General features: G+C 38.3%; 1 protein-coding gene and 1 pseudogene across 4 annotated transcripts in view; both read right to left on the reverse strand.

Moving 5' to 3' along the window:
- The window catches only part of PRRG1 (proline rich and Gla domain 1), a 93,367-nt gene that overhangs the window by 18,651 nt on the left and 47,133 nt on the right, over positions 1–27,583 (reverse strand). For all 3 annotated transcript variants that reach the window (XM_032261625.1, XM_032261626.1, XM_032261627.1), the window contains one exon: positions 15,162–15,322. In XM_032261625.1, the coding sequence (XP_032117516.1) occupies positions 15,162–15,322 (161 nt within the window). The remainder of the gene's footprint in view (positions 1–15,161; positions 15,323–27,583) is intronic.
- Positions 1,207–2,042, reverse strand: LOC116539035 (annotated as a pseudogene). Its single transcript, XR_004263897.1, has one exon. The product of XR_004263897.1 is annotated as a GTP-binding nuclear protein Ran-like (transcript).

Raw genomic sequence — 27,583 nt, forward strand, 5'->3', positions numbered from 1 at the left:
GCTGGATCACTCAAGGTCAGGAGTTTGAGACCAGCCTGGCCAACATGGTGAAACCCCACCTCTACTAAGAATACAAAAATTAGCCGGGTGTGTGGTGGCAGGTGCCTACAGTCCCAGCTACTCAGGAGGCTGAGGCAGGAGAATCACTTAAATTCAGGAGGCACGGGCTGCAGTGAGCCGACACTGCACCACTGTACTCCAGCCTGGGTGACAGAGTGAGTGAGATTCCCTCTCAAAAAAAAAAAAAAAAATTTAAACAGTAGAAATTAAGACAAAGGTTAAGCCTAAGAATAGGTATCAGCCACCACTTTTTCTGTTTCTATCATATCTGAGCTTGCATAAGTACGATGTCATGTATCTTTACTACTGGCCCAATAAGAACTGGCATAAGAAGCCTGAAGGTAAATTGTTTCATTGTAAAACCCCGGCATAACTGTCACTAATTAAATTAGGAGGGCATTGTGTTCAATGAGGAGGAGAGGATGAAAGGAATGAGGAAGACAGAAATAGAAGACCTGGGACCTGGCTCCTATTTTGGGCTTCATCAGTATCTTGTAATGAGGAAATCAGGAAATCGACAGCTCTGGGGCTATTTCCTCATTTGTGAAATGAAGAGCTTGACTTATTTGGTTTTTGTGGGCGGTATGAAAAGATGATTAGAACCAATTCCATGGATCATTCTTCAACAATGAGCCATTAGCCTATTCATGATGATCAGTGATTGGTATCAAATATTAGCTTTTGGAATTGAATATTATCTTAATATTGAAATAATAATGCCATTTTAAGTTATAGCATTAGTGTGGCCCTCTAAAATATATAGTTCAAGGAAAGCAAGAGCCTTCCTTGGATCTACTGGTTGTTGTAGTTCACTAGTGGACAGATTTCCTGTTTCAGCTTGACAGTACCCAAGACTTGGGCTAACAACATAGGGCTATGGCAAAGTTAGAAATTCTTTTGCAATTCCTTTTATTGTACTTTGGAAATAGTTAAACTGAATCTTATTTCTTTTTTCTTTTTTTTTTTAAGATATTTGAAATACAACTTTATTCTGATTCTAAATGAAAAGGAATGGGAATGACAGTAACAAAGAAGATTTCACCACTGAATATTGTGATGTGACTGCAGCAGTCTCATATCTGAAACTCAAGGAATCAACTGCGTTCCAAACAGCTAAATATGCAGGTCCAAACAATGAAGGTATATTTTAAACTGCCACATTCACTCCGAAGCCCACTCATCTCCTTCAGCATCCCACAGATGAAGCACATGTTCTGCTTAGCTAGATAATAAGGAGGTGGCACACACGCTGCACCGCTGACATCACAGGACAGCTGCCTATAAAACTAGACTTCTGACGCTGGGCTCCTGCTTCATTCTCACAGGTCATCATCCTCATCCGGGAGAGCAGTTGTTTGAGCAACCTCTAAGTCGTGCTCATACTGCGCTGCCAAAGCTGGGTCCATGACAACCTCCGGTGGGGCAAGAGCAGGCATGGCAACAAATTCCAAATTAGGGTCTCTAATGAGCTTCCCAGCAAGCCAGAGGAAGGGCTTTTCAAAGTTGTAGTTACTTTTGGCAGAAATGTCATAGTACCGAAGATACTTCTTTCAGTGGAAGACAATGGATTTTGCCTTCACTTTCCTGTCCTTAATGCCCACTTTGTTGCCACATAACATGATGGGGATGTTCTCACACACTCGAACCAGATCCCTATGCCAGTTAGGCACATTCTTGTAAGTAACTCTGGATGTTACATCAAACATTATGATGGTACACTGGGCTTGGATATAATAGCCATCTCTGAGTCCGCCGAATTTCTCCTGGCTGGCCATGTCCCACACATTGAACTTAATAGGTCCTCTGTTAGTGTGGAACACTAGGGGATGAACTTCAACACCCAAGGTGGCTAAATACTTCTCAAATTCACCAGTCAAATGACGTTTCACAAAGGTCGTTTTTCTGGTACCACCGTCACCAACCAATCTTATTTCTATAGTTACTGATATACCAACCATGAGAGCCATGGTAAAATGTCCTGCCCTAGGGGTGACTGTACCCTAACACTAAAAGAAAGAACTAGTGAAATGCCCATTATTAAGGAAATCAGCAGATACCCACTATAATAATAACTAAATTACAGTAGTCACCTCATCTAGATCAGTACCTCTGAGGAGTGCGTAGCAGTAGTGATTGGTTGCTGTACTTTATCAAATATAACATAGCATGAATTGAAGAGTATACCATTTGTGTTTATTAAACAAGAAAAAAGGACTGGGCATGGTGGCTCACATCTGTAATCCCAGCACTTTGAAAGGCCAAGGTGGGTGGATCACCTGAGGTCAGGAGTTTGAGACCAGGCTGGCCAACATGGTGAAACCCTGTCTCTACTAAAAATACAAAGATTAGCTCAGTGTAGTGGTGGGTGCCTGTAATCCCAACTACTCAGAAGGCTGAGGGAGGATAATCACTTGAATCTGGGAGGCGGAGGCTGCAGTGAGCCAATATTGTGCCATAGCACCACAGCCTGGGCAACAAGAGGAAAACCCCATCTCAAAAAGAAAAAAAGAAAAGAAAAAGAAGAAAAATACTGCTTTCAACAAATCCATGACATGTCAAAGTATGTAAACTGCACCTCAATTTCAGAGAAGTTAAAATGTGAATAAATGATTGAACAATCAATGAAATATGATGTTTAACTGGTTTAGTCATCTACTTACCTTGCATACATTTATCAAAGTAGCTGTGTTTTTTCATTATCCATAATTATTTATACTTTTTAGTAATTTATTGATTTATTTTTTTGAGATAGAGTCTCGCTCTGTCACCCAGGCTGGAGTGCAGTGGCATGATCTCGGTTCACTGCAGCCTCCACCTCCTGGGTTCAGGTGATTCTCCTGCTTCTCTGTCTTGAATAGCTGGGAATACAAGCACACACCACCATGCCTGGCCAATTTGTTTTTGTATTTTTAGTAGAGATGGGGTTTTACCATGTTGGCCAGGCTGGTCTTGAACTCCTGACCTCAGGTGATCTGCCCAGAAACCAACAGAAAAGAAAAAAAAATGGCATTTTCTGCTGGCTATCATATCATTTCACAATGCCTTAGTCTCATCATTGATTGAGTGGTTTTTGCTTCTTCTTGTCCTTTTTGGAGGGAGAGGTTTAGTGTATTAGGCTAAAGAATATAATTCCTTAGGTAACAGCTAGCCCCTTATTCTCTGAATTCATAGCTAACTTCTTCCCAGTATGCTATGGGAAACATATGACATAGTCTTTCAGATAGAATAATAGATGCCCTAGACATTTACCAAGCGAAGTTGCTTCCCTAGGGTTCTATTCAAATCCCAATTTGAATGTGAGTGTTTTATTGTCATCAATTCCATTGACTGGTTGCAGGTCTGTAACGGATAGATAAAACATCTCCTAACCACGACAGTACTACTTATTAAGCAGTGAAGCATCCCAAAGCAGCAACATGAGAGGTGACAGGGCCACAAGTTATATTAAATCCATGATGCAAATGATTCTACAAGTGACAGCAAATAGATCTGTCAGGCTCACCGGTACCCAATCTCTGAGGATAGTTCTGAAAAAGGTTGGCACTGGTACTAGGAGAGGAAACTTGCTGAGGTAACTTTAGGTCAAGGTTAACATACTGCTTGCATGGGCAGGAGATCCCCCCACCAACTGAAAGAATTCTACTACTTTATTAATATTCTACAGTCTGAAATTCTTCTAATTCAGTTACTACCATAACTTGACATGAATAACTGACACTACACATAATTTATAGTCTACAAATGGGCTCAACTGTCAGAGACTAAAGTTCACCACTAACTTAAAAACAATATCAACAATATAATCAATAAAAACCTACTTTAAATGAACTATATAAGGGACAACATGTTAATGACCTGCAACAGTCAGACCTTCCTCATCTTTTTAGAAGGTAGCTCACAATACCAGTTGCATAAAATTACATATTTTGGCCCTATTTAACTTATTTTTAAGAGGTTCCAAAAGTAGTGAGGAGGCCTTTGGGAGCTCCAGGAAACCACCTCCATGTGCCTAAAGGGAAACTTCATATTTGGTTCCCCAAGGAGGGTCTGAGATACGTCTAGGGAAGGCAGAGAAGATTTGAATGGAAATACATAAGGTATGGCTAGAAGAGGCCCACAGCAATGCCCCACGTTTGCCTCCTATATTTCTGTGCCCAGACTGGATTTCCACCTCCTTTCCTTCCTGAATTCCCTTCTCCCTCACAACTCTTTAGTCACTAAGGGTGGGGACAATATTCTCAATCTGGCTCTAGTGCCATCAGCAGATCATGAGAGGCTAATGAAATAAGAATTTCCTTAACAGTGCCAATGAATTGGACTTTCTGCCTGCGAGTACAATGAGTAATCTCCAGGACCTAGTGATCAGTTTTTAGATACCTCAGACACAGTACTTCTTGTAATTGCTAATCCCAACCCACAAGTGTCTACATGCCACCTCCTGCCATGGGCTCTGAATTCAACAGTTTCCAATGTAGTTTTTGTAACATATCCTAGTATGAAGGGGGACTGCGTATCTCTTTCTTCACCAATAACTTCTACATAAAACAAATTTAACTGGTGACACTTTAGAATGAGAGGTATTATCTAAAAAGGGATTGCTGAACTTAGATCTCAGATCCTTGGATATTAATAACTCAGTTTCTAAAATATAGCTGCAACTTGGGGGTAGAATGGCATGGAGTACACAAGAATGGGATAAAGACTTGGGATGATGCACCCAGACACAAGAGTCATCCATACTCCTAGAAATACCACCCCCTGCAGAGCTCTGAGTATTCTAAGTGGTTTTAGCTGAACTGCTTTCTTTAGAATCTAACGAAGTGTTACCAAATAAAGTAAGTTCCATGGCCCCATGGAGACTTGTGAACCCTGGATTGTGCATTTTAAAAATGAACTTTCTTATTTTAAAATAATTTTAAATGTACCGAAGTTGCAAAGATAATACATAACATTCTCCTGTACTCCTCACCCAGTTTCCCTTATTGTGAGCTTCTTACATTAGGATGGTAAATTTGTTATAATTAATGAATCAATCCTAGTCCATTACTGTTAACTAAACACAACACTTTATTTAGATTGTATTAGTTTCCCCATTAATGTCCTTTTGTTCCAGAATCGAATTGACATTTCATCGTGTCTCTTTAGTTTCCGCTGGTCTGTGACTATTTCTCAGTCTTTTCTAATTTTTTTCCCACGACCTTGACAGTTTTGATACTAGTCAGAAATTTTGGAGAATGTCTTTGGATTTGGATTTCTCTGTAACTTCTTCATAGTTAGATTGGGGTTATGAGTTTGTGGGGATGGAAATAAATGAAGTCTCTCTTCAGTAGATCACATGTGTGACTTAATAACTTTGATCTCACCAGTTCAAAGTAGTTTGACAGATTTCTCCACTGTAAAGTTACCCCACCTGCCCCCACCCCCTGACCTTTTCCATACTCTGTTCTTTGAAAACTGGTCTTTAAGTTCAAGCCACACACAAGGGAAGAAGAAAATTAAGCTCCACCTTCTGAGGTGGAGTATTTACCTACACAATTTGAAATTCTAGTGTGGATTTTTCTCTTTTCACCTATTCATTCATTCGTTCATTCATTCATTTATAACATTATATAATCATGTGTATTTTGTGCTTTGAGCTATAATCATTATAAATAAATAAATAATTATATTATTTATTTTGTTGCTAAAATTATTCAGCTTTGGCCACTAAGAGCTTCTTTAGGTTAGTTCCAGTGTCCCTTTAACATGCTCCCATTCTTTGGATTATAGCACTTCCTTACTTTCTGGCACTACAATGTGCTCCAGCTCATCTTGTATTCTTCATGCTACAGCCCAATAATGAGCCATGTCCCCCAAAATTCTGTCTTATTTCATCGTAGAATGGAATTAGAAACCCAAATCTGGGCACTAAGTGGGACTATGCAGGTTTACTAAGCACCCAGCCTGTTCCTATACACTCTAAAGTTTGAAGACAAACACCGAGGAAAGTCAAGCAAAATAAACGAGAAATTATATATGATTAAAAGTTCTATAATAGTTGTTTTAAAGAATTACCACTATTTTCTCAATGTTAGTGCAAGCTTAACAATTCCAAATGTAGAGAACCCTCATGGTCTCATAGAAAGAAGAGAGAAAAAGTGATAGTGGTGAAATAATGATTCCTAAATAAAGTGGCAAGAATTCAGCACCTAAAAACTAGAATAAAATATATTTATTGAAAGTTTTCTCTGTTCCAAGCACTATGCTAAGTGTACAGCCTCAAACCTAATGCTGTAGGTATAATATCCTCCTTTTAAAAGATACCAAAATTGAGGCCTAAAAGATGAAATGTTTGCTCAAAGCAATACAGTCAGTAGGTGGCAGAGCTCAGACACCAAATCAAGGTCCATCTGATTCTCAAAGCAGAGGATTTTGGCATGACAACTCAGCTTTATTAAGGTATAAATGACAAATAAAAATTGTGTATATTTAAGGTTTACAGCATGCTTATATAAGCCTTTGTGCATATGTCTGTGGCTTCTACCAGAGCTCAAATGCCATGAGGGAGGAGCAGCTTATTCATTGTTGTATATACTGTGTCTGTTACATAGTAAGCATTCAGCAGATAATGTCTGAATAAACCTGACCCATTTTCTACATGATGAAAATGAGTACTGTGAAGTACAATATGTTTTCTCCCATTGTATAATTAGACATGTATTCCAAATTAGGTAAACAATTACACATAATAAACATTCTACTGAAAGTAGACATCTAAATTCACATATTTCGTGTTTGAACATGATTAAAACATATGAGTAAAAAGTGTTCTGGGTAATAAATTTTAGTAAACAAAAAGATAGTAAAGATAGTCTAAAAGTATAAAGCAAATCTCAAATCCAATCATTTTCTTCACTGCCAAGATGAAGATGAAAGTGTGCTGGCAATGCTAGATCCTCATTAACATATAACAAACATTATTCTGAAATACTTGTTCTGAAATAGATCAAGGATGAGAATGCCACTTCAATTACATTTGCTAGATCAAAAGCTGGCACACCTATCCTAAATGGGATTGTTTTAATGACATGAACAAACTCAGATGACAAACTTTAAAGGATAAATACAGCCAACTTGGGAACAACTTTTAAATTGGTCCTTCCCATGAATTAAATGTGCTTTGTGATTTGCCAATCCATTCCTTCATTCCTTTGTTCATTCATCAAATATGTATTTAGCCTCTATTATGTGCCAGCACTGCTTTATATGCTAGAGACCATAGCTATGAATAAAACAGATAAGAAATGTTGCTTCCATAGAGCTAACAGTCCTGGGGAGGAGGGGAGAGTAACAGTTAACAAAACCAAATAGGTGTCAAATGATATAAGGGCTTGGAAAAAAAAAATCACAGAAGGGCCAAGAGGTTGCAATTTAAGGTAGGATATTTCCCCACTGAAAAAGTGAACTTGAGCGAAGACTTGAGAGTAGTGAAAGAACTCAGACATATCCACCTAGAAGAGGAGAGAGCAAGTGCCAAAGACATGAGGCAGGACATGTGCTGTGTGTGTGTGTGTGTGTGTGTGTGTGTGTGTGTGTGTGTGTGTAGGCACAAGAAAGCCACAGCAAAGTGAATAAGGGGTAGAGTGTCATAGGAAATATGGTAAAGAAATAACCATATATGGAGTGAAGGTATGGGGTAGAGATACATGAGGACTGATTGTGTAGTATCTTGTGGGTGATTCTGAGCACTTTGGCCTTCACTGAGGGAGATGGGAAGCCCTTGCAAGTAAGAGACTTTAAAGGATCACTCTAAACTGCTGTTTTGAGAACTATCTATGGGGCAGGTGCCAAAAAATCATACAGATGAGAAGGTGGTGGTGGCTTAGATGTAAAGTGGTAACAAGAAGAAAGGTGGCTAGATTCTGAGTATATTAGAACCAACCATTGCAGATGGGGGCGTGGGATATGAAAAAGAGAGGGGTCAGAGATGGCAAAAAGCTTTGGAGATCAGCAAACATGATGAATGGAGTTACTACTTATTGAGATCAGAGAGGCTGTAGTAAGCATAAATATTTGGGGAAAGTGGTGCAAATTTGTCTGTTTAGTTTGAGAACCATATTTGATTCTAAGAGAGCATGTTGAACAGGCAGTTAGCCATACAAATCTGTAGTTCAGGGTAGCCCTCCATGAACTACAAATATAAATTTGGAAGTTATTACTATTTTAAGTATGAGAAAAGGAAAGCTCACCAGGGGAGTAAGTGTAGGCAGAACACAGAAGAGTTTCAAGTAATGAAATGGTTGCTAGATGGAGATGTGTTAAGAGAGTTTTATTTATTTTTTTGAGGCATATAGGCTAATGATATGAGAATGATTCTGTAGGAAGGAAAAGGTGATGCTGGAAGTATAGAAAATGTCTCAAGCAGTTCTCTCACAGTTGAAGGAATTTCTTCTACTTAGTTCAAAGATTGCTGACATGCAGCATCCTGTCTCTGTGAGTAGGAAAGGATATATAGAAGCACTGAGATGGATAAAAGACCAGAGAGGTAGGCAGTAAAAACATGGTTCACTCTGATGGCAAGGTACAGTGGCTCACACCTGTAATCCTAGCATTTTGGGAGGCTGAGGTGGGTGGATTGCCTGAGCTCAGGAGGATTTCAAGACCAGCCCAGGCAACATGGTGAGATCCCATCTCTACTAAAAAAAAAAAAAAAAGCTAGGCATGATGGCATGTGCCTCTAGTCCAAGTTACTCGGGGGGCTGAGGCAAAAGAATCGCTTGAACCCGGGAGGCAGAGGTTGCAGTGAGCTGAGATTGCACCACTTCACTCCAGCCTAGATGACAGGGTGAGAATCTGTCTCCAAAAACACACAACAACAACAACAAAACATTGTTCACCCTGAGAATCAATGATAAAACTTAAGCAATACAAGAGTAGTAGAATATACAATTCTATAGCCTACAAACCATATATCTGAAAACAGATCCAAACCTAGGACAAAAAAGAACTCTCAAAGCTCAATAGTAAAATAAAACAAAACATCCAATCAGAAAGTAAGCCAATGACATGAAGAGAGATTTCACCAAAGAAGATACATAAATAGAAAATAGGCACATAAAAAGATGTTCAATATCATGAGCCATGAAGGAAATGCAAATTAAAATCATAAGAAGTTATCACTACACACCAAACAGAATGGCTAAAATAAAACATAGTAACAATACCAAGTGCTCATGAGTATGTAAAGAAACTGAATTAGTTCAACCATTGTGGAAGACAGTGTGGCAATTTCTCAAGGATCTAGAAATAGAAATTCCATTTGACCCAGGAATCCCATTACTGGGTATATACCCAAAGAACTATAAATCGTTCTACTACAAAGACACATGCACATGTATGTTCATTGCACCCTGCGTACAATAGTAAAGACCTGGAACCAACCCAAATGCCCATCAATGATAGACTGGACAAAGAAAATGTGGTACATATACACCATGGAATACTACGCAGCCATAAAAAACGATGAGTTAGTGTCCTTTGTAGGGACTTGGATGAACCTGGAAACCATCATTCTCAGCAAACTGACACAAGAGCAGAAAACCAAACACCGTATGTTTTCACTCATAGGTGGGTGTTGAACAGCTAGAACACATGGACTCAGGGAGATGAACATCACACACTGGGGGCAGTTGGGGTGGTAGGGGAGAGACAGTGGGGGGTGGGGAGGGAGAAGAGGGTGGGGAGAGATAACATGGGGAGAAATGCCAGATATAGTATAAACCTAAAGTAAAATAAATAAATTAAAAAAAAAACTGAATCTCTCAAATACTGTTGGTGGGAATGTAAGATGGTAATTTATACAATGACAAATTCATTTGTCAGTGTCTTAAAAAAAATACACATATACCTATCATACAACTCAAGAACTGTACTCCTAGGGACTTACCCCCACAGAAATGAAAATTTATGTCAATAACAAAAACCTATGCAATATTCATAACAGCTTCATTTGTAAAAGCCAAGAACTAGAAACAACACACATCTCTCAATAAGCACATGGTTCAACAAACCATGGTATAGCCATACCATGGAATACTACTCAGAAACAAAAATGAATTTTTGATATACATAACTTGCATTAATCTCAAGAGCATTATGCTGACTCTAAAAACCAATATCAAAAGGTTCCATATTATAATATTCCATTCATATAACATTCTTGCAATGGCAGAATTATAGAGATGGAAACAGATTAGTGATTGCTAAGAGTTAGGGATGGTTTTGGAAGATGGTGGGTGTGACTATTAAATGGTAGTATGATGAAAAAATTTGTGGTAATAGAATAGGTCTGCTACCTGATTGCAGTGATGGTTACACAAATCTATACAAGTGATAAAATGACACAGAACTATACATACAGACTGTACCAATGTCAGTTTCCTAGTTTTGATCTTACAGTTACGTAAGGTATAACCATTGAGGGAAACCGAGTAAAGGCTACATGGAACCTCACTGTATTATCTTTGCAATTTTCTGTGAATCTATAATTATTTTCAAATGAGAAGTTAAAAAAAGTATGCATGCATGCATGCATGAATATAAAAGTTTTCCCTTTCCCCATTACAATATAGATACAATTCCAAAACCATTGTGTATGTATTATACAACTAAGCAAATGAGTTATTAATAATATATTGATGTTATTGGGTGCTGGAATTCTCATTGTGGAAGAACATCTACAAATACAGAATGGCTGGAAGAGCCCTGAGGGGTTGGATTGGAATTGTAGAATAGCAGAATGAATTAGTTATTTTTCATATATGTCTACATGTATACATATGTCTATATGTTTACATGTCTATAGACATATATGTCTACATATATAGAATTTATATCCATGCATAGGTATGTGTGATTTTTTTTTCCTAGCTCTATTGCTGAAAGGTCCAGAAGTAATGAAATTCTGGTAGCAATGAACATATTCTAGCTCCTATATCTTGGTTTCTAAATATTACTCCTAACTAAAAGTAACCAAATGTCCACTGACAGATCACTGTATAAAGAAAATGTGATATATACACATGATAAAGTTTGGCTGTGACCCCACCTGAATCTTGAATTGCATCTCCCAGAATTCCCACATGTTGTGGGAGGGACCCAGGGGAGTTCATTGAATCATGGGGGCAGTCTTTCCTGTGCTATTTTCATGATAGTGAATAAATCTCACAAGATCTGATGGGTTTATCAGGGGTTTCTGCTTTTGCGTCTTCTTCATTTTATCTTGCCACCACCATGTGAGAAGTGCCTTTTGCCTCCTGTCATGATTCTAAGGCCTCACCAGCCATGTGGAACTGTAGGTCCAATTAAACCTTTTTTTCTTCTCAGTCTCAGGTATGTCTTTATCAGCAGCATGAAAATGGACTAACACAGTAACTTGGTACCAGTAGAGTGGGAAACTGCTAAAAAGATACCCCAAAATGTGGAAGCAACTTTGGAACTGGGGAACAGGCAAAGGCTGGAATTGTTCAGAGGTCTCAGTAGACAGAAAAGTGTGGGAAAGTTTGGAACTTCCTAGAGACTTGTTGAATGGCTTTGACAGAAATATCCATAGTGATATAAACAATAAGGTCCAGGTTGAGGTGGTCTCAGATGAAGAGGAAGAACTTGTTGGGAACTAAAGCAAAGGTGACTCTTGCTATGTTTTAGCAAAGAGATTGGCAGCATTTTGCCCCTGCCCTAGAGATTTGTGAAACTATGAACTTGAGAGAGATGATTTAGGGTATCTGGCAAAAGAAATTTCTAAGCAGCAAAACATCCAAAAGGTGATTTGGGTTCTGTTAAAAGCATTCCATTTTAAAAGGAAAACAGAGCATAAGTTTAGAAAATTTGCAGCCTGATGATATAGTAAAAAAGAAAAACCCATTTTCTGAGGAGAAATTCAAGCTGGCTTCAGAAATTTGCATAAGTAACGAGGAGCTGAATGTTAATCCCCAAGACAATGAGGAAAACATATCCAGGGCATGTCATGGGTTTTCATAGCAGCCCTTACCCACCCCCATCACAGACCTGGGAGCCCAGGTGCAGAAATGATTTCTTGGACTGGGCCCAGGTGTGTGCAGCCTAGGGACTTGGTGCCCTGTGTACCAGCCCCTCCAGCCATTGCTAAAAGGGGCCAAGTTACAGCTCGGCCCATGGTTTCAGAAGGTGCAAGCCCCAAACCTTGGCAACTTCCATGTGGTGTTGAGCCTGCAGGTGCACAGAAATCAAGAATTCAGGTTTGGGAACCTCCACCTAGATTTTAGAGCATGTATGGAAACACCCAGATGTCCAGGAAGAAGTTTGCTGTATGGGTGGAGCTCTCGTGGAGAGCCTCTCTGCTGAGGCAGTGCAGAAGAGAAACGTGGGGTCCGAGCCCCCCACACAGAGTCCCTACTGGGGCACTGCCTAGCGGAGCTGTGAGAAGACAGCCACCATCCTCCAGACCCCAGAATAGTAGATCCACTGACAGCTTGCATGGTATGCCTGGAGAAGCCACTGGCGCTCAATGCCAGCCTGTAAAAGCAGCCAGGAGGGAGGTTTTACCCTGCAAAGCCACAAGGACAGAGCTGCCCATGACCATGGGAACCCACCTCTTGCATCGGTGTGACCTGGACATGAGACATGGAGTCAAAGGAGATCATTTTTGAGTTTTAAGATTTGACTGCCCTGCTGGATTTCGGACTTGCAAGGGGCCTGTATACCCTTTGTTTTGGCCAATTTCTCCCATTTGGTAGGGCTGTATTTACCCAATACCTGTACCCTCTTTATATCTAGGAAGTAATTACCTTGCTTTTGATTTTATAGGCTCATAGGCGGAAGGGACTTGCCTTGACTTTGGACTGTGGACTTTTGGGTTAATGCTGAAATGAGTTTAGACTTTAGGGGACTGTTGGGAAGGCATGATTGGTTTTGAAATGTGAGGACATGAGATTTGGCAGAATGATATAGTTTGGCTGTGTTCCCATCCAAATCTCAACTTGAACTGTATCTCCCAGAATTCCCACATGTTGTAGGAGGGGCCTACGGGAGGTAATTGAATCATGGGGCCAGTCTTTCGCATGCTATTCTCATAATAGTGAATAAGTTTCATGAGATCTGATGGATTTATCAAGCGTTTCCACTTTTGCTTCTTCCTCATTTTCTCTTGCCACCACCATGTAAGAAGCACCTTTCGCCTCCCGCCATGATTCTGAGGCCTCCCCAGCCATGTGGAACTGTAAGTCCAATTAAACCTCTTTTTCTTCCCAGTCTTAGGTATGTCTTTATCAGCAGCATGAAAATGGACGAATATAACACACAATGAAATATTATTCAGCCTTATAAAAAAGGAAATCCTGTCATTTGTGACAACATGAACAAACCTGGAGGACGTTATAAGTGAAGTAAGCCAGGCATAGAAACACAAATACCACAGGATGTCACATATATGTGGAATCTAAAAAAGGTGACCTAATAGAAGCAAAGAGGACAATGGTGGTTGCCAGGGACTTGGGGAAAGAGAAATGAGAAGTAGCAAAGAGTATAAAGTTTTAGTTATGCAAGATAAATGAATACTTGAGATCTGCTATACAGCATAGTGCCTACAGCTAACAGTGTTGTATCATATACTTAAATTTTGCTAAGAAGGTACAGCATATCTTAAGTGTTCTTACCACACTCACAAAACATAACTATAAGAATAATAAAGGGAGTGAGAGGAAACTCTGGGAGGTGATGGATATGTTTATAACCTTGATGGTGATGGTTGTTTCATAGGTGTATACCTATCACCAAACTCAGAGAAGTATACATTAAATAAGTGCAGCTTTTTATATGTCAAACATAACTCAATAAAGTGGGTTTTTTATAATAAAAGAATGTTATTCACTTGTATAAAGTACTTTTAGAAAAAAAATTCCAAACAAGTTATTGCCATTTCTTTAAAGGAGAATGATAAAGTAGGGTAAAAGCCATTAGCCTAATGAAAACCATAGTAGAATATTAAAATTTCTATTCTTTGATAAAACACAATATCAAAAAAAACAAGTTTTGTTTATAGTTGATAGTAACTTCAGGTAGTTTTAATTAAAAACTTTATGGTACAAAACACTATTTCTAATACAATTCTATTTTTCTTATTTATAAAGTATCTATGTAGTAAAAATAGGCCAGAGTGATATACACCCAAAATTATAAAACTGATGGTGCTAAAAATTCAAGTGATTTATGTTACTGCATTTTTAAATTTCTCTATAATACATACATATTATTTTTAAAAAGTAACATATATAAAATAAAACCAACAAGGACTTAACAGATGCAAAAGAAAAAAGCTGGAAAAAAAATAAAAGGCCAACGCTACTTTGTGATTGCATGACGGTATCATGGATGATATATTCTTTTCCCTGTTTCTAAGCCTGTGATTTGACTAAGATTAGGCTTCTTCCTCTTACCCCTTTCTTTAAAACTTTTAGATCTGCTGCTCTTAAGATATATTTGGTATCTTTTTAGCATAAGTGACACCACTTGTTTAGCATCTAGGGTTATTTTCCTGCTGCCTAGGACTGGATCTTTATACAATGGCTACCTCTGGTAACATAATTTCCAGCTGTGGAGCAGTTCTGCAGAATTTTCACCGCTGCCTTGTGCTTTCCCACCCCTGCTCTCCTTGAATAGCATGTAGTCTAGAGTAAAGAGAAGTAAAGAGGAGTATTCTCACGCAGTGGGAAGGGATGTCTGGATGTCTTTTCTTTTGTATGAGAAGTAAAACCTTTTAAAACACTATCATCATCAAAGTGATATTATCTATAATCCTCTAGTACAAAGCTTTGTGCAAATCAAATCCTTCCAACTTGCCAAGATGATAAATCTTAGCTCAGCAGAGTCCTATAGAAACGGGGCTCTCAAAGACAGTCCAGTAAAAAGGGAATGAACCTAGCACTCCAACCCACAGAATATTACTAGCTAGATGCCACTTTCAGAATTCCTAACAAAGGAATTTTTAATTGCTAGCAATGTACATAATTCAGGGATGCAGATTTCAAATGTACGTGAAAAAGACAGGCAAAACTGTGCAATTTTTTAAAATTTGCCAACATACTTACAGTTTTTTCATTATTTTCAAAAGCTTCTCTTGCTTCTTCAAATGTACAGAGTTCTTCTTTGCATTCACGCTCAATGTTGCCCTGTCTTATTTCTTCAAAAAACCCATTAGCTCTTCGGTAGCGTTTTAACACGGAATTGGCTTTTTCTCCCGTGAGGAAAACTAAAAAGAAATGTAATAATAAGTATACAAATGTAATTAAAAACCTATGTGAGAAGTTGATAAGCCAGATGAAAACTGCTAGATGCTCTTAAGAAAACACAGCCAACATCCTAAACCTCTTTCCATGAGTCAGCAGTGAAGTAATACTTAACTCCAAACCATTGTATCTGCTATCTTTCTCATCATGTGAGTATGTCCTTTCAATAGCAGTTGCCCTGGGCAGGGACAGTGACACATTAACTGTGTTATATTCAGACTTTACCACATTCCTGCAAACCATGGGTGTTTAAATATAGTAATAATGATAGCACTACTTACACTCATTACTGTAAGTAGATACCCCAAGGCATTCTGCTGACGGACAGCAGCAGCCAAATCAAAATCCGGTCTCTAGATTATCAGTCTTTGTCCCTCTACCTAAAAATAAATAAAACTTCAGTTGACCTACTAATATAAACCCAGAGAGTTCTTACTTGTATGAAAAGAATAGGTGACAAAAAAATATTGAGAAGTTAAATTTGGCCATGATTCATTCTAAGAAAATCCTAATAGTAATTTTGTTCTAAATGTACTTGAGTTAAATATAGTGTGATGCTTTAACACGTTCAACCTCATTTCACTGTCCTTCAGAAAAAGAAAACTCTTCTGCATGTTTTACAGAGGCATTTCATATAAACTTTCAAAATGCATTTATGAAACCATGTAAAATACGGTTCTTTTATTTTTAATAAAATATTAAAAGTGAAAATAAAATAAATAAAATTCTTTTTATTTTTAAATACAAATACATTTTAAGTTCAATTTCAATTACATTTTTCTAAAAGAATGTTGCTTGTTTGGAGAGACAAATATAATGCCACCAGAATTTAATCTCTGTTAATGCAAAGAGATTAGAACACTTCCTAATCTTATAGAATTTTGACATGAGAAAAGGCAGATTACAGATCTTTCAAGATGCTAAAAAAGTCTGTATTTTCTGAAAAACATTTTGAAGGAAATGAAAAACTTTTCCCTTTATGACCTTTTATGAAGTACAGAAGGAAGAAAATTCAGAGAATAGATTATGATTATAGAATATGAATTCACAGATTCATAGAATATCATTAGAAGAAACTGTTAAAAATACAAATTGTGGAAAGTCTAATGAAAGAAAGCAAAAAGTTACTGTTAAGTTGGAGAGTAACAGTAAAATTTTCTAACGATGCTTCTTGCCTTTGAGCCGCATCAGAATCCCCGAAGGACTTACTATCACACAAACTGCTGGGCCCCACCCCAGAGTTTCTGATGCTATAGATCTGAGGCAGGCCATAAAATTGCATTTCTAATCAGTTCCCAGGAAATGCTGTTGCTGCTGCTGCTGGCTCCTATTACCACAGTTTGAGAATCACTACCCTAATGAGAGTTCCTTGGAAACATTCTGAGGGAAGTATTTACGGAATGCTAGGGTTAACAAATTGGAGATTTTTCACTGAACGACTTTTTGAAGCCTTTAATATATATTTAGTATAAACAGTCATGTATCCCTTAACAATGTGGATCTACTCTGAGAAATATGTTGTTAGGCCATTTCATCATTGTGCAAACAGGATGGAGTGTACTTTCACAAACCTAGGTGGCATAGCCTACTAGTCACCTAGGCTATATGATATAGCCTATTGCTCCTAGGCTACAAATCTGTTCAGCTTGTTACTATACTTAATACTATAGGCAATTATAACAATGGTAAATATTTGTGTATGTAAACATTGAAAAGGTACAGGAAAAATATGATATAAAAGATAAAAAATGAGTTGAACAAAGAACAAATGGACACAAGGAGGAGAACATTGCGGGGTCTATTGAGGGGTGGGCATAGCATTAGGAGATAGCATTAGGAGAAATATCTAAGGTAGATCATGGGTTGATGGGTACAGCAAAACACAATGGCACATGTATACCTATGTAACAAACCTGCATGTTCTGCACATGTACCCCAGAACTTAAAGTATAATTTTAAAAAAAGGTAAGAAATGATACTATATAGGGCACTTATCCTAAATGGAGTTTGCAGGACACTTAAAATAAATGGAGCTTACAGGACTGAAAGTTGTCCTGGGTGAGTCAGTGAGTGAGTGGTGAGTGAATGTGAAGGCCTAGGACATTACTGTACACTACTGTAGGCTTTATCAACACTGTCCACTTATGGTACATTCAATGTATGCAAATATATTTCTTTAAACATATTTTTTGGCTGGGTGTGGTGGCTCATGCCTATAATCCCAGCACTCTGGGAGGCTGAGGTGGGAGGATTGCTTGAGTGCAGGAGTTTGAGATCACCTTGGGCAACACAGTGAGACCTCATCTCAAAAAATTAAAATTAAATTAAAAAATTGGGGTGATCCCAAAATGGCAGAATAAGAGGCAGCTCCCAGTGAGAGAGACACAAAAGCCGAGTGATCTCCACAATTCCAAACGAGGTACCAAATTCATTTTTTGGGTCTGGTTGGACAGTGGGTATAAACCAAATAGGGCAAGTTGAGGCAAGGCGGGGCACTGCCCTATCCAGGAGGTGCATGTAACTGTCTGGAGGACCAGGGGATCTCCCCATCTGGGACTTTGGTTTGGATACAACGTTCCACCCAAGCCCTCTACAACCCACAGAACAGGAGATCTTCACTGGGCTGAAAAGCCTCAGAGAGCTGCCTGAACAAGGCAGAACAGCAACTTCAGCCAGTGCTGGGGCTGTCAGCATAGATCTAGGCAGAAGCACTGCCTGATGTGAAAGCCAGAAAGCCTGCTGGACAGAGCTACCCACCCTGCAGAAAGAAGGGGAGCTGAAAGCAGGGGTACAGCCTATATAGCAGGACATGTTCCCCCCTGCACAAAGCCTGGCAGGCTAAAAAACTCTCACTCACTCTAGAGTTTTGCATCGAGAACATTAGTTAGAGAATGACTAGGAATGATCGAGCTTGGCGGGTGGAAGGGCAGCCACCATTGCAGAAGCAGGCCTGATTTTTCTGAGTAAATAAAATATGCAGCAGCTCCACTGAATCTGTGGCAGCCCAGCAGTGCCTCTGCAGGCAGATAAAGGAAAGGCCACCTCCCCAAGCAGCTACCTGAGATCAAAACTATATAAATCCAACAAGATGGGAAGAAATCAGCACAAGAAGAATAAAACCATCAAAAACCAGAATGCCTCTCTCCCACCATGAGATCACAACTCCTCACCAGCAAGGGAACAAAGGTGGACAGAGAATGAATTTGACGAACTGACAGAAGCAGACTTCAGAAGGTGGATAATAACAAACTTCTCTGAGTTAAAGGAACATGTTCTATCCCAAAGCAAAGAAACTAAAAACCTTGAAAAAAGTTAGTCAAAATGCTAACTAGAATAACCAGCTTAGAGAAGAACATAAACGACTTGATGGAGCTGAAAAACACAGCACAACAACTTTGTGAAGCATACACAAGTTTCAAGGAGCTGAAAAACACAGCACAAGAACTTCGTGAAGCACACACAAGTTTCAATAGCCGAATACATCAGGCAGAAGAAAGGATATCAGAGATTGAAGATCAACTCAATGAAATAAAATGAGAAGCAAGAAAAGAGAACAAAGAGTGAAAAGAAATGAACAAAGCTTTCAAGAAATATGGGATTATGTAAAAAGACCTAATCTACACTTGATCGGTGTACCGGAAGATGATGGGGAAAATGAATCCAAGCTGGAAAACACTCTTCAGGATATTATCCAGGAGAAATTCACCAATCTAGCAAGGCAGGCCAACATTCAAATACAGAAAATACAGAGAACACCACAAAGATACTCCTCTAGAAGAGCAACGCCAAGGCACATAATCGTCAGATTCACCAGGGTTGAAACGAAAGAAAAAATGCTAAGGGCAGCCAGAGAGAAAGGTCAGGTCACCCACAAAGGGAAGACACCAGACTCACAGCGAATCTCTCAGCAAAAACCCTACAAGCCAGAAGAGAGTAGGGGCCAATATTCAACATCGTTAAAGAAAAGAACTTTCAACCCAGAATTTCATATCTAGCCAAACTAAACTTCATAAGTAATGGAGAAATGAAATCCTTTATGGGCAAGCAATTCCTGAGAGATTTTGTCACTACCAGACCTGCCCTACAGGAGCTCCTGAAGGAAGCGCTAAACACAGAAAGGAAAAACTAGTACCAGCCACTGCAAAAAAGACCAAAATGGTAAAGACCAATGACGCAATGAAGAAATTATGCCAACCAAAGGGCAAAACAACCAACCAGTAATAAAATGGCAGGAACAAATTCACACATAACAATATTAACATTAAATGTAAATGGACTAAATGCCCCAATCAAAAGACACAGACTGGCAAATTGGATAAAAAGCCAAGAAGCATTGATGTACTGTATTCAGGAGACCCATCTCATGTGCAAAGACACACTTAGACTCAAAATAAAGGGATGGAAGAAGATTTACCAAGCAAATGAAGAGCAAAAAAAAAAGCAGAGATGGCAATCCTAGTCTTTTATAAAACAGACTTTAAACCAACGAAAATCAAAAGAGACAAAGAAGGGTATTACATAATGGTTAAAGGATCAATACAACAAGAAGAGCTAACTATTCTAAATATATATGCACCCAATACAGGAGCACCCAGATACACAAGCAAGTCCTTAACAAAGGACTTAGACTACAAAGACTTAGACTCCCACACAATAATAGTGGGAGACTTAAACACTCCACTGTCAATATTAGACAGATCAATGAGACAGAAAATCTAGGAAATCCAGGACTTGAATGCAGCTCTGGACCAAGTGAACATAATAGATATTTACAGAACTCGCAACCCCAAATCCACAGAATAAACATTCTTTTCAGGACCACATCACACTTACTCTAAAATTGACCTCATAATTGGAAGAAAATCACTCCTCAGCAAATGCAAAAGAACAGAAATCATAACAAACAGCTTCTCAGATCACAGTGCAACCAAAAACTGCACAAAACCAACTGTGCAGAAACTAACTCAAAACTGCACAACTTCATGGAAAATGAACAACTGGCTCTTGAATGTCGACTGGATAAACAATAAAATGAAGGCATAAATAAAGATGTTCTTTGAAACCAACAAGAATGAAGGCACAACATACCAGAATCTCTAGGACACATTTAAAGCAGTGTCTAGAGGGAAATTCATAGCAATAAATGCACACATGAGGATCAAGGAAAGATCTAAAATCAATACCCTATCATCAAAATTGAAAGAGTTAAGAGGAACAAGACAAAGAAAACCCTCAAAAGATAGCAGAAGACAAGAAATAACCAAGATCAGAGCAGAACTGAAGGAGATAGAGACACAAAAACACTTCAAAAAAATCAACAAATCCAGGAGCTGATGTTTTGAAAAGATTAACAAAATAGACAGACTGCTAGCCAGACTAATAAAAAAGAAAAGAGAGAATAATCAAATAGATGCAATAAAAAACGATAAAGGGGACATCACCACTGATTCCATAGAAATACAAACTATCATCAGAGATTACTACAAACAACTCTATGTAGACAAACCAGTAAATCTGGAAGAAATAGATAAATTCCTGGACACTTGTACTCTCCCAAGACTAAACCAGGAAGAAGTCAAAACCCTGAATAGACCAATAACAAGTGCTGAAGTCGAGGCAGCAATTAATAGCCTACCAATTGAAAAAAGCCCAGGTCCAGAAAGATTTACAGCTGAATTATAACAGAAGTACAAAGAGGAGCTGGTACCATTCCTTCTGAAACTATTCCAAACAATACAAAAAGAAGGAATCCTCCCCAACTCATTTTATGAGACCAATATCATCCTAATACCAAAATCAGGCAGAGACGCAACGAAAAAGGAAAACTTCAGGCCAATATCCATGATGAATATCGACAGAAAAATCTTCAATAAAATACTGGCAAACAGAATGCAACAGCACATCAAAAAGCTTATTCATCACAATCAAGTAGGCTTCATCCTGGGGATGCAACGCTGGTTCAATATTCACAAGTCTATAAACGTAATCCATCACATAAACAGAACCAAAGACAAAAACCACATGATTATCGCAATAGTTGCAGAGAAGGCCTTCGACAAAATTCAACAGCCCTTTATGCTAAAAACTCTCAATAAACTAGGTATTGATGGAACATATCACAAAATAATAAAAGCTATTTACAACAAACCCACAGCCAATATCATACTGAATGGGCAAAAACTGGAAGCGTTCCCTTTGGAATCTGGCATAAGACAAAGATGCCCTCTCTCACCACTCCTATTCAATATAGTATTAGAAGTTCTAGCCAGAGCAATCAGGTAAGAAAAAGAAATAAACGGTATTCAATTAGGAAAAGAGGAAGCCAAATTGTCTCTATTTGCAGATGACATGACTGTATATTTAGAAGACCCCATCATCTCAGCCCAAAATCTCCTGAAACTGATAAGCAAGTTCAGCTAAGTCTCAGGATGCAAAATCAATGTGCAGAAATCACAAGCATTCTTATACACTAATAACAGACTTAAAGAGAGCCAAATTAAGAACAAACTGCCACTCATAATTGCTACAAAGAGAATAAAATACCTAGGAATACAACTAACAAAGGATATAAAGGACCTCTTCAAGGGGAACTACAAACCACTGCTCAAGGAAATAAGAGACGACACAAACAGATAGAAAAACATTCCATGCTTATGGTTGGGAAGAATCAACATTGTGAAAATGGCCATACTGCCCAAAGTAATTTATAGATTCAACACTATCCCCATCAAGCTACCAATGACCTTCTTCAGAGAACTGGAAAAAACCATTTCAAACTTCATATGGAACCAAAAGAGAGCCCACATAGCCAAAACAATCCTAAGCAGAAAGAACAAAGCTGGAGGCATCAAACTACCTGACTTCAAATTATACTACAAGGCTACAGTAATCAAAACAGCATGGTACTGGTACCAAAACAGAGATATAGACCAATGGAACTGAACAGAGGCCTCGGGGGCAACATCACACATCTACAATCATCTGATCTTTGACAAACCTGAGAAAAACAAGCAATGGGGAAAGAATCCCTGTTTAATAAATGGTGTTAGGAAAACTGGCTAGCAATATGCAGAAAGCAGAAACTGGACATCTTCCTGACACCTTACATTAAAATTAACACCAGATGGATTAAAGACCTAAACATAAGACCTAACACCATAAAAACCCTAGAAGAAAACCTAGGCAAAACCATTCAGGACATAGGCATAGGCAAGGACTTCATGGCTAAAACATCAAAAGCCATGGCAACAAAAGCCAAAATAGACAAATGGGATCTAATTAAATTTAAGAGCTTCTGTACAGCAAAGGAAACAATCATTAGAGCGAACCAGCAACCAAAAATTTTTGCAGTCTACCCATCTGACAAAAGGCAAATGTCCAGAATCTACAAAGAACCAAAGCAGATTTACAAGAACAAAACAAACAAATCCATTCAAAACTGGGCAAAGGACGTGAACAGACACTTTTCAAAAGAAGACATTTATGGGGCCAACAAATATATGAAAAAATGCTCCTCATTACTGGTCATTAGAGAAATGCAAATCACAACCACATTGAGATACCATTTCACACCAGTTAGAATGGCAATCATTAAAAAATCTGGAGACATCAGATGCTGGAGAGGATGTGGAGAAAAAGGAACACTTTTATACGGTTGGTGGGAGTGCAAATTTAGTCCAACCATTGTGGAAGACAGTGTGGTGATTCCTCAAGGACCTAGAAATAAAAATACCATTTGACCCAGCAATCCCATTACTGGGTATACACTCAAAGAATTATAAATTGTTCTATTATAAAGACACATGCACACGTATGTTTATTGCAGCACTGTTTACAATAGCAAAGACCTGGAACCAACCCAAATGTCCATCAACGATAGACTGGATAAAGAAAATGTGGCACATATACACCATGGAATACTATGCAGCCATAAAAAACGATGAGTTCGTGTCCTTCATAGGGACATGGATGAATCTGGAAACCATCATTCTCAGCAAACTGACACAAGAACAGAAAACCAAACACAGATCTTAAAAAACAATCTCTTCTATATCTCTCACGGCAACAGATAGCTCCTAAGTTTTTAATTGACTGATATACTAATGATGAGTAGGACATTCAGAACATGGTTTCTTGGAAGAAAAAAAACTGGATGTGACATAAGAAGGCCTAGACTTGCATTTTGGCTTTCCATTCATAGTCTGTGGATTACAGATAAGACTTTTTCTTATGAGCCTCAGTTTTATAATACATAAAATGAGGATAATACCTATTTACATCATAGAGTTGTCTTACAACTCAAGATAATGTAGAGGAAATATCTGTGAGTTATCAAGAGCTCTACAGAAATGTGTTAATATCTGAGTAATTATAGATTCTTAAGAGTCTCAAATACTAAGCCTTGTTTAAGAATTCATACATACTGATTGGGATTTCAATGCCACACACAATGGACACTGATGGTAGTAGACTAATAAGAAATTAAATACATAAGTCTGTTCTCATCCTCCTCCCCTTAAGATTTAAATTTTGTTTATAATCTTTCATGTCACATAAACGAATGATTCTTCTAACACATATTTGCAAATATTTCATCTAATATCAAAGAATGCTAATAGAAATTTACACATTTCTTCATCTAAAATCAAAGAATGCTAATAGAAATTCACCTCAGTTTCAATTTTTCCCCTAATCTGTACAGTTATCCAACTGTGTTTTTTGTTTTCATGCATCTTTAATTTATGTAATGAGGCTAGTGCCATATCTTTGTAATATTTTCCTCTGTGTCCCTCTGTATGATACACTGAGCTATGTTTGTGAGAATCTTTGCCAAATGCAGGAAAAATTTCATTGTACAGTGCCAGAAAAGAAAAAATGAGCATACAGTAGCATCTTTTTCTCCCCAATAACAGTGTCAGCAATTAACAAATGTAATCAGGCAAACTAAGCAAAGCTTAGAGAGTAAATGATAGAGTCTGTTTGAGATTCAGGATATTACAAATGCTTTCAAAGTGGTCAACACAGTGAAAATGCTATCACAAGCTTCTGTATTTGTAAAAGCAGCATTCTTTGAAGCACTTCTCTTATCTCATCACCAGCTTGGAAACATGCCTATCTTTGCAGATTACATTACCATGCCCTGTTCTTTAGAAGGAACTACAGTTGACTCTTGAACAACACATATTGGAATGGCACAGGTTAATTTATATACAAATTTTCTGCAGTCTCTGCCACTCCTAAGACAGCAACACCAATTCCTCTTCTTCCTCCACTGATTCAACATGAAGATGACAAAAATGAAGCCTTTATGATGATCTACTTCTACTTAATAAATGGTAAATGTATTTTCTCTTCCTTATGATTTTCTTAATAATATTTTCTATTCTCTAGCTTATTTTATTATAAGAATACTGTGTATAATACACATAGTATATAAAGCATGTGTTAATTGTTTGTTATTGGTAAGGCCTTCAGTCAACAGTAGGCTATTAGTGGTTAAGTTTTGGGGGCATCAAAAAAAATTATACATGGATTTTTGATTATGGAACAGAGTCAGCATCCTTATCCCCCATATTGTTAAAAGATCAACTATATATTAATTGTCTGACCATTTGAACAAAAAGTTGCTAAGACAACTTCTAAACTAAGCACTGAATAGTCCCTTTGCTAGTGACCTGATAAGCAGTCTAAAAATGAATAGAGGAAATAAGAAAGAATAGGTTTCCTTGTCTCAGTGCAGCTCTCTCCTCCATATTGCTATGGCAGTATCCAGCAACCAGAACATTCTCCAAATCTTCCTGAAGCTTTTGGAATTGGGTGAGGATCAAACATGATGTGTTAATGTTGTGGGAGTTACTAAGAAATTATTTTAGGCAGATAGAGAGGAAAGGGGGTCCTTGGGAAGTTTTTGTTTCTTTTAAAGCAGTTCCAGAAACGTTGTTACTTGTCTAGCAGGAAAGCCCATGCTCTTAAAGAGACTGGCTGGCAAGCTTTGATATGCAAATGTTGGCCATTAGAAACTGGGTCCACCCAAACATGGCGATTCCCACCATCTTCTTCCCCTTGCCCTCACATGTTCCTGGCAACATGGCCACCCCCACATATCACCACTTGTGTAGAACATCATGGTGCCCTACATTTGCATGTTAAAAGACTAGGGTGGGAGGGCCAGTTTTCTAGCAGGATAGGTGAATGACATGCCTGGCCAAACCAATCCCCTGAGCCCTATACAAATCAGACACTGCTTCCACCAGCCTCGTCATATAACTGTTTTCTGCCACACTCAAAATTTCCTCTCTCAGCTTGGAGCCCCCCTCCCTCTGTTTCTGTACAGGGGAGCTTCTTCCTTCTTTCTTGCCTATTAAACTCTCAGCTACTTAAAACCACTCTTCTTGTGTCTGTGTCATTTGATCTAAATCGGCACAAGACTAAGGACCCTGGTGTTCCCCCAGTCATTGGAGCTGTATCACTACTCTGGAAGCTTCCATTGACAGCTGATTTGTGGGCAGGACATGGCACAGATTAGTCCCAGAATTCTGAATAGTTTTTAAAAAGTTTATTTAGTTATAAAATTTCTAAACCATCAGAGATTGGCATCTTTTGTGAAAACTTGGAAAGACCTAGAATAGCTAGGCCTAATCAATTTCCAAGGGAAGCTCTGGAGAAAACAGGAACAAGATTCAGGAAGATATTTTCCATGATTGATCCATAATCCTTGGAGCTTCCTACCAGGGCTCATAGAAGGGTGGGGCAAGCACAGTGCAACAAAAGGAGGAACTCTGTTGTTTGCATGACCCAAGTCCCAGTTCTGCTGCCTACAGAAGCATCTGGTCAATAACTTCATTTTTACCCATTAAAAAAACAATGAAGTTGTAGTTGGTCAGTAAGGACAGTAACGGGCAGATAGCACTGCTGTATTCCATTACACTTTAGGGCTCTCAAAACACTTTTACATGTATTATCACATTATGTCAACCACAACTTTCTGAGGCTAGAAGTGCAGAATGTATTAATCCCATCTCAGGGATAAACAAACAAGTTTAGGGAGGTTCTAGGATTTCATCAAGGTAGTAGAGGTAGAAGTTGAATTCAGGCCTTCTGTATGCAGTATTCTTCTCACTATACTATACTACACCACACACCAAATCTTCCTCTGAGATCCTTCATAGCATTCTGATTTTATGATTGTAAAAATTAATAAAATTTAAAAGCTGTTGGAACACCCCCAAAACGCTTTAAGCCTTGGGAGAAATGTGACTGTGATTTCAGTCACATAACATATTTTGCAATTCTGCTTCTTAGGTTATAATTTAACAATCTTCCTCATTGCTATAGTTTTGTAAATGACTAGCAAAAACCAGAGGCCAGTCCTCCCCATTTCAGTCATCGATCTTTACTATTCCTCCTTTATTATCCTGTACCTAATTCAGACTAGATGGTGCCCCTAACAGGGACTCCATGACAATTACATCTTCAATGTGGAATGTTAAATATACCTTTCGTGAAAGAAAAGGACCACCTGGGTCAATCAGGTCATTGTAACTATGCAGTAAGCCTTACATAGAAAGATGTTAAAATTCTGTTAAAATATCCTAAACTTTGTCTATTCAAGTGATCACCAAACTTCTACACTTTGAAACACTGATTTCCATTCTTTAGAATCAGTGCTTTCCAGGTGAGTCTGTCCTCAACCTTTGCACTGGAATAAACTCTTTAAACTAAATTCTGATCCTTTTGATTATTTTAGGTTGACATGATCTTCATTAATTAGAATTGTTTATGAAGTCCCTGTGGTGGTTGCTTAATATTAAACATGAAATGAACTTAAATTTATCTGTTGTCCACTGCCCACAAATAGTCTTATGAGAAGGCAAAAATAAACAGAAGGAATTCATCTAGTGGTTCTTAATGCTGGGCTTTAAAATTTTTTTTAAAAAATTGCAAATCAAGCTCACAGATAATTTATTTTACTACTGTCACTGGCTGCATAGTAGACTCTTTATTTTATGTTACTATCAAGGAAACAGAAAACACAAAGAAGAGTTATAAGGAAGCTGGGTTTGGGGCAGGTCTGTATATATAGTATCAATTTTGATTCATCTCTCCCTGTACTGGGGAGTCTCTGCAAAAGAAGAAAATCAAAGATCCAGTGAACAAATGTGGTTGACAGTCTTTCTCTGCAAAGCCCTGCTTCAGATAAAAACTTTGTAACATTAACAAGAAAT

The sequence above is a fragment of the Sapajus apella genome, unplaced genomic scaffold (assembly GCF_009761245.1).
Source record: "Sapajus apella isolate SASKATOON/1434 unplaced genomic scaffold, GSC_monkey_1.0 scaffold125, whole genome shotgun sequence".
Lineage (NCBI taxonomy): Eukaryota > Metazoa > Chordata > Mammalia > Primates > Cebidae > Sapajus > Sapajus apella.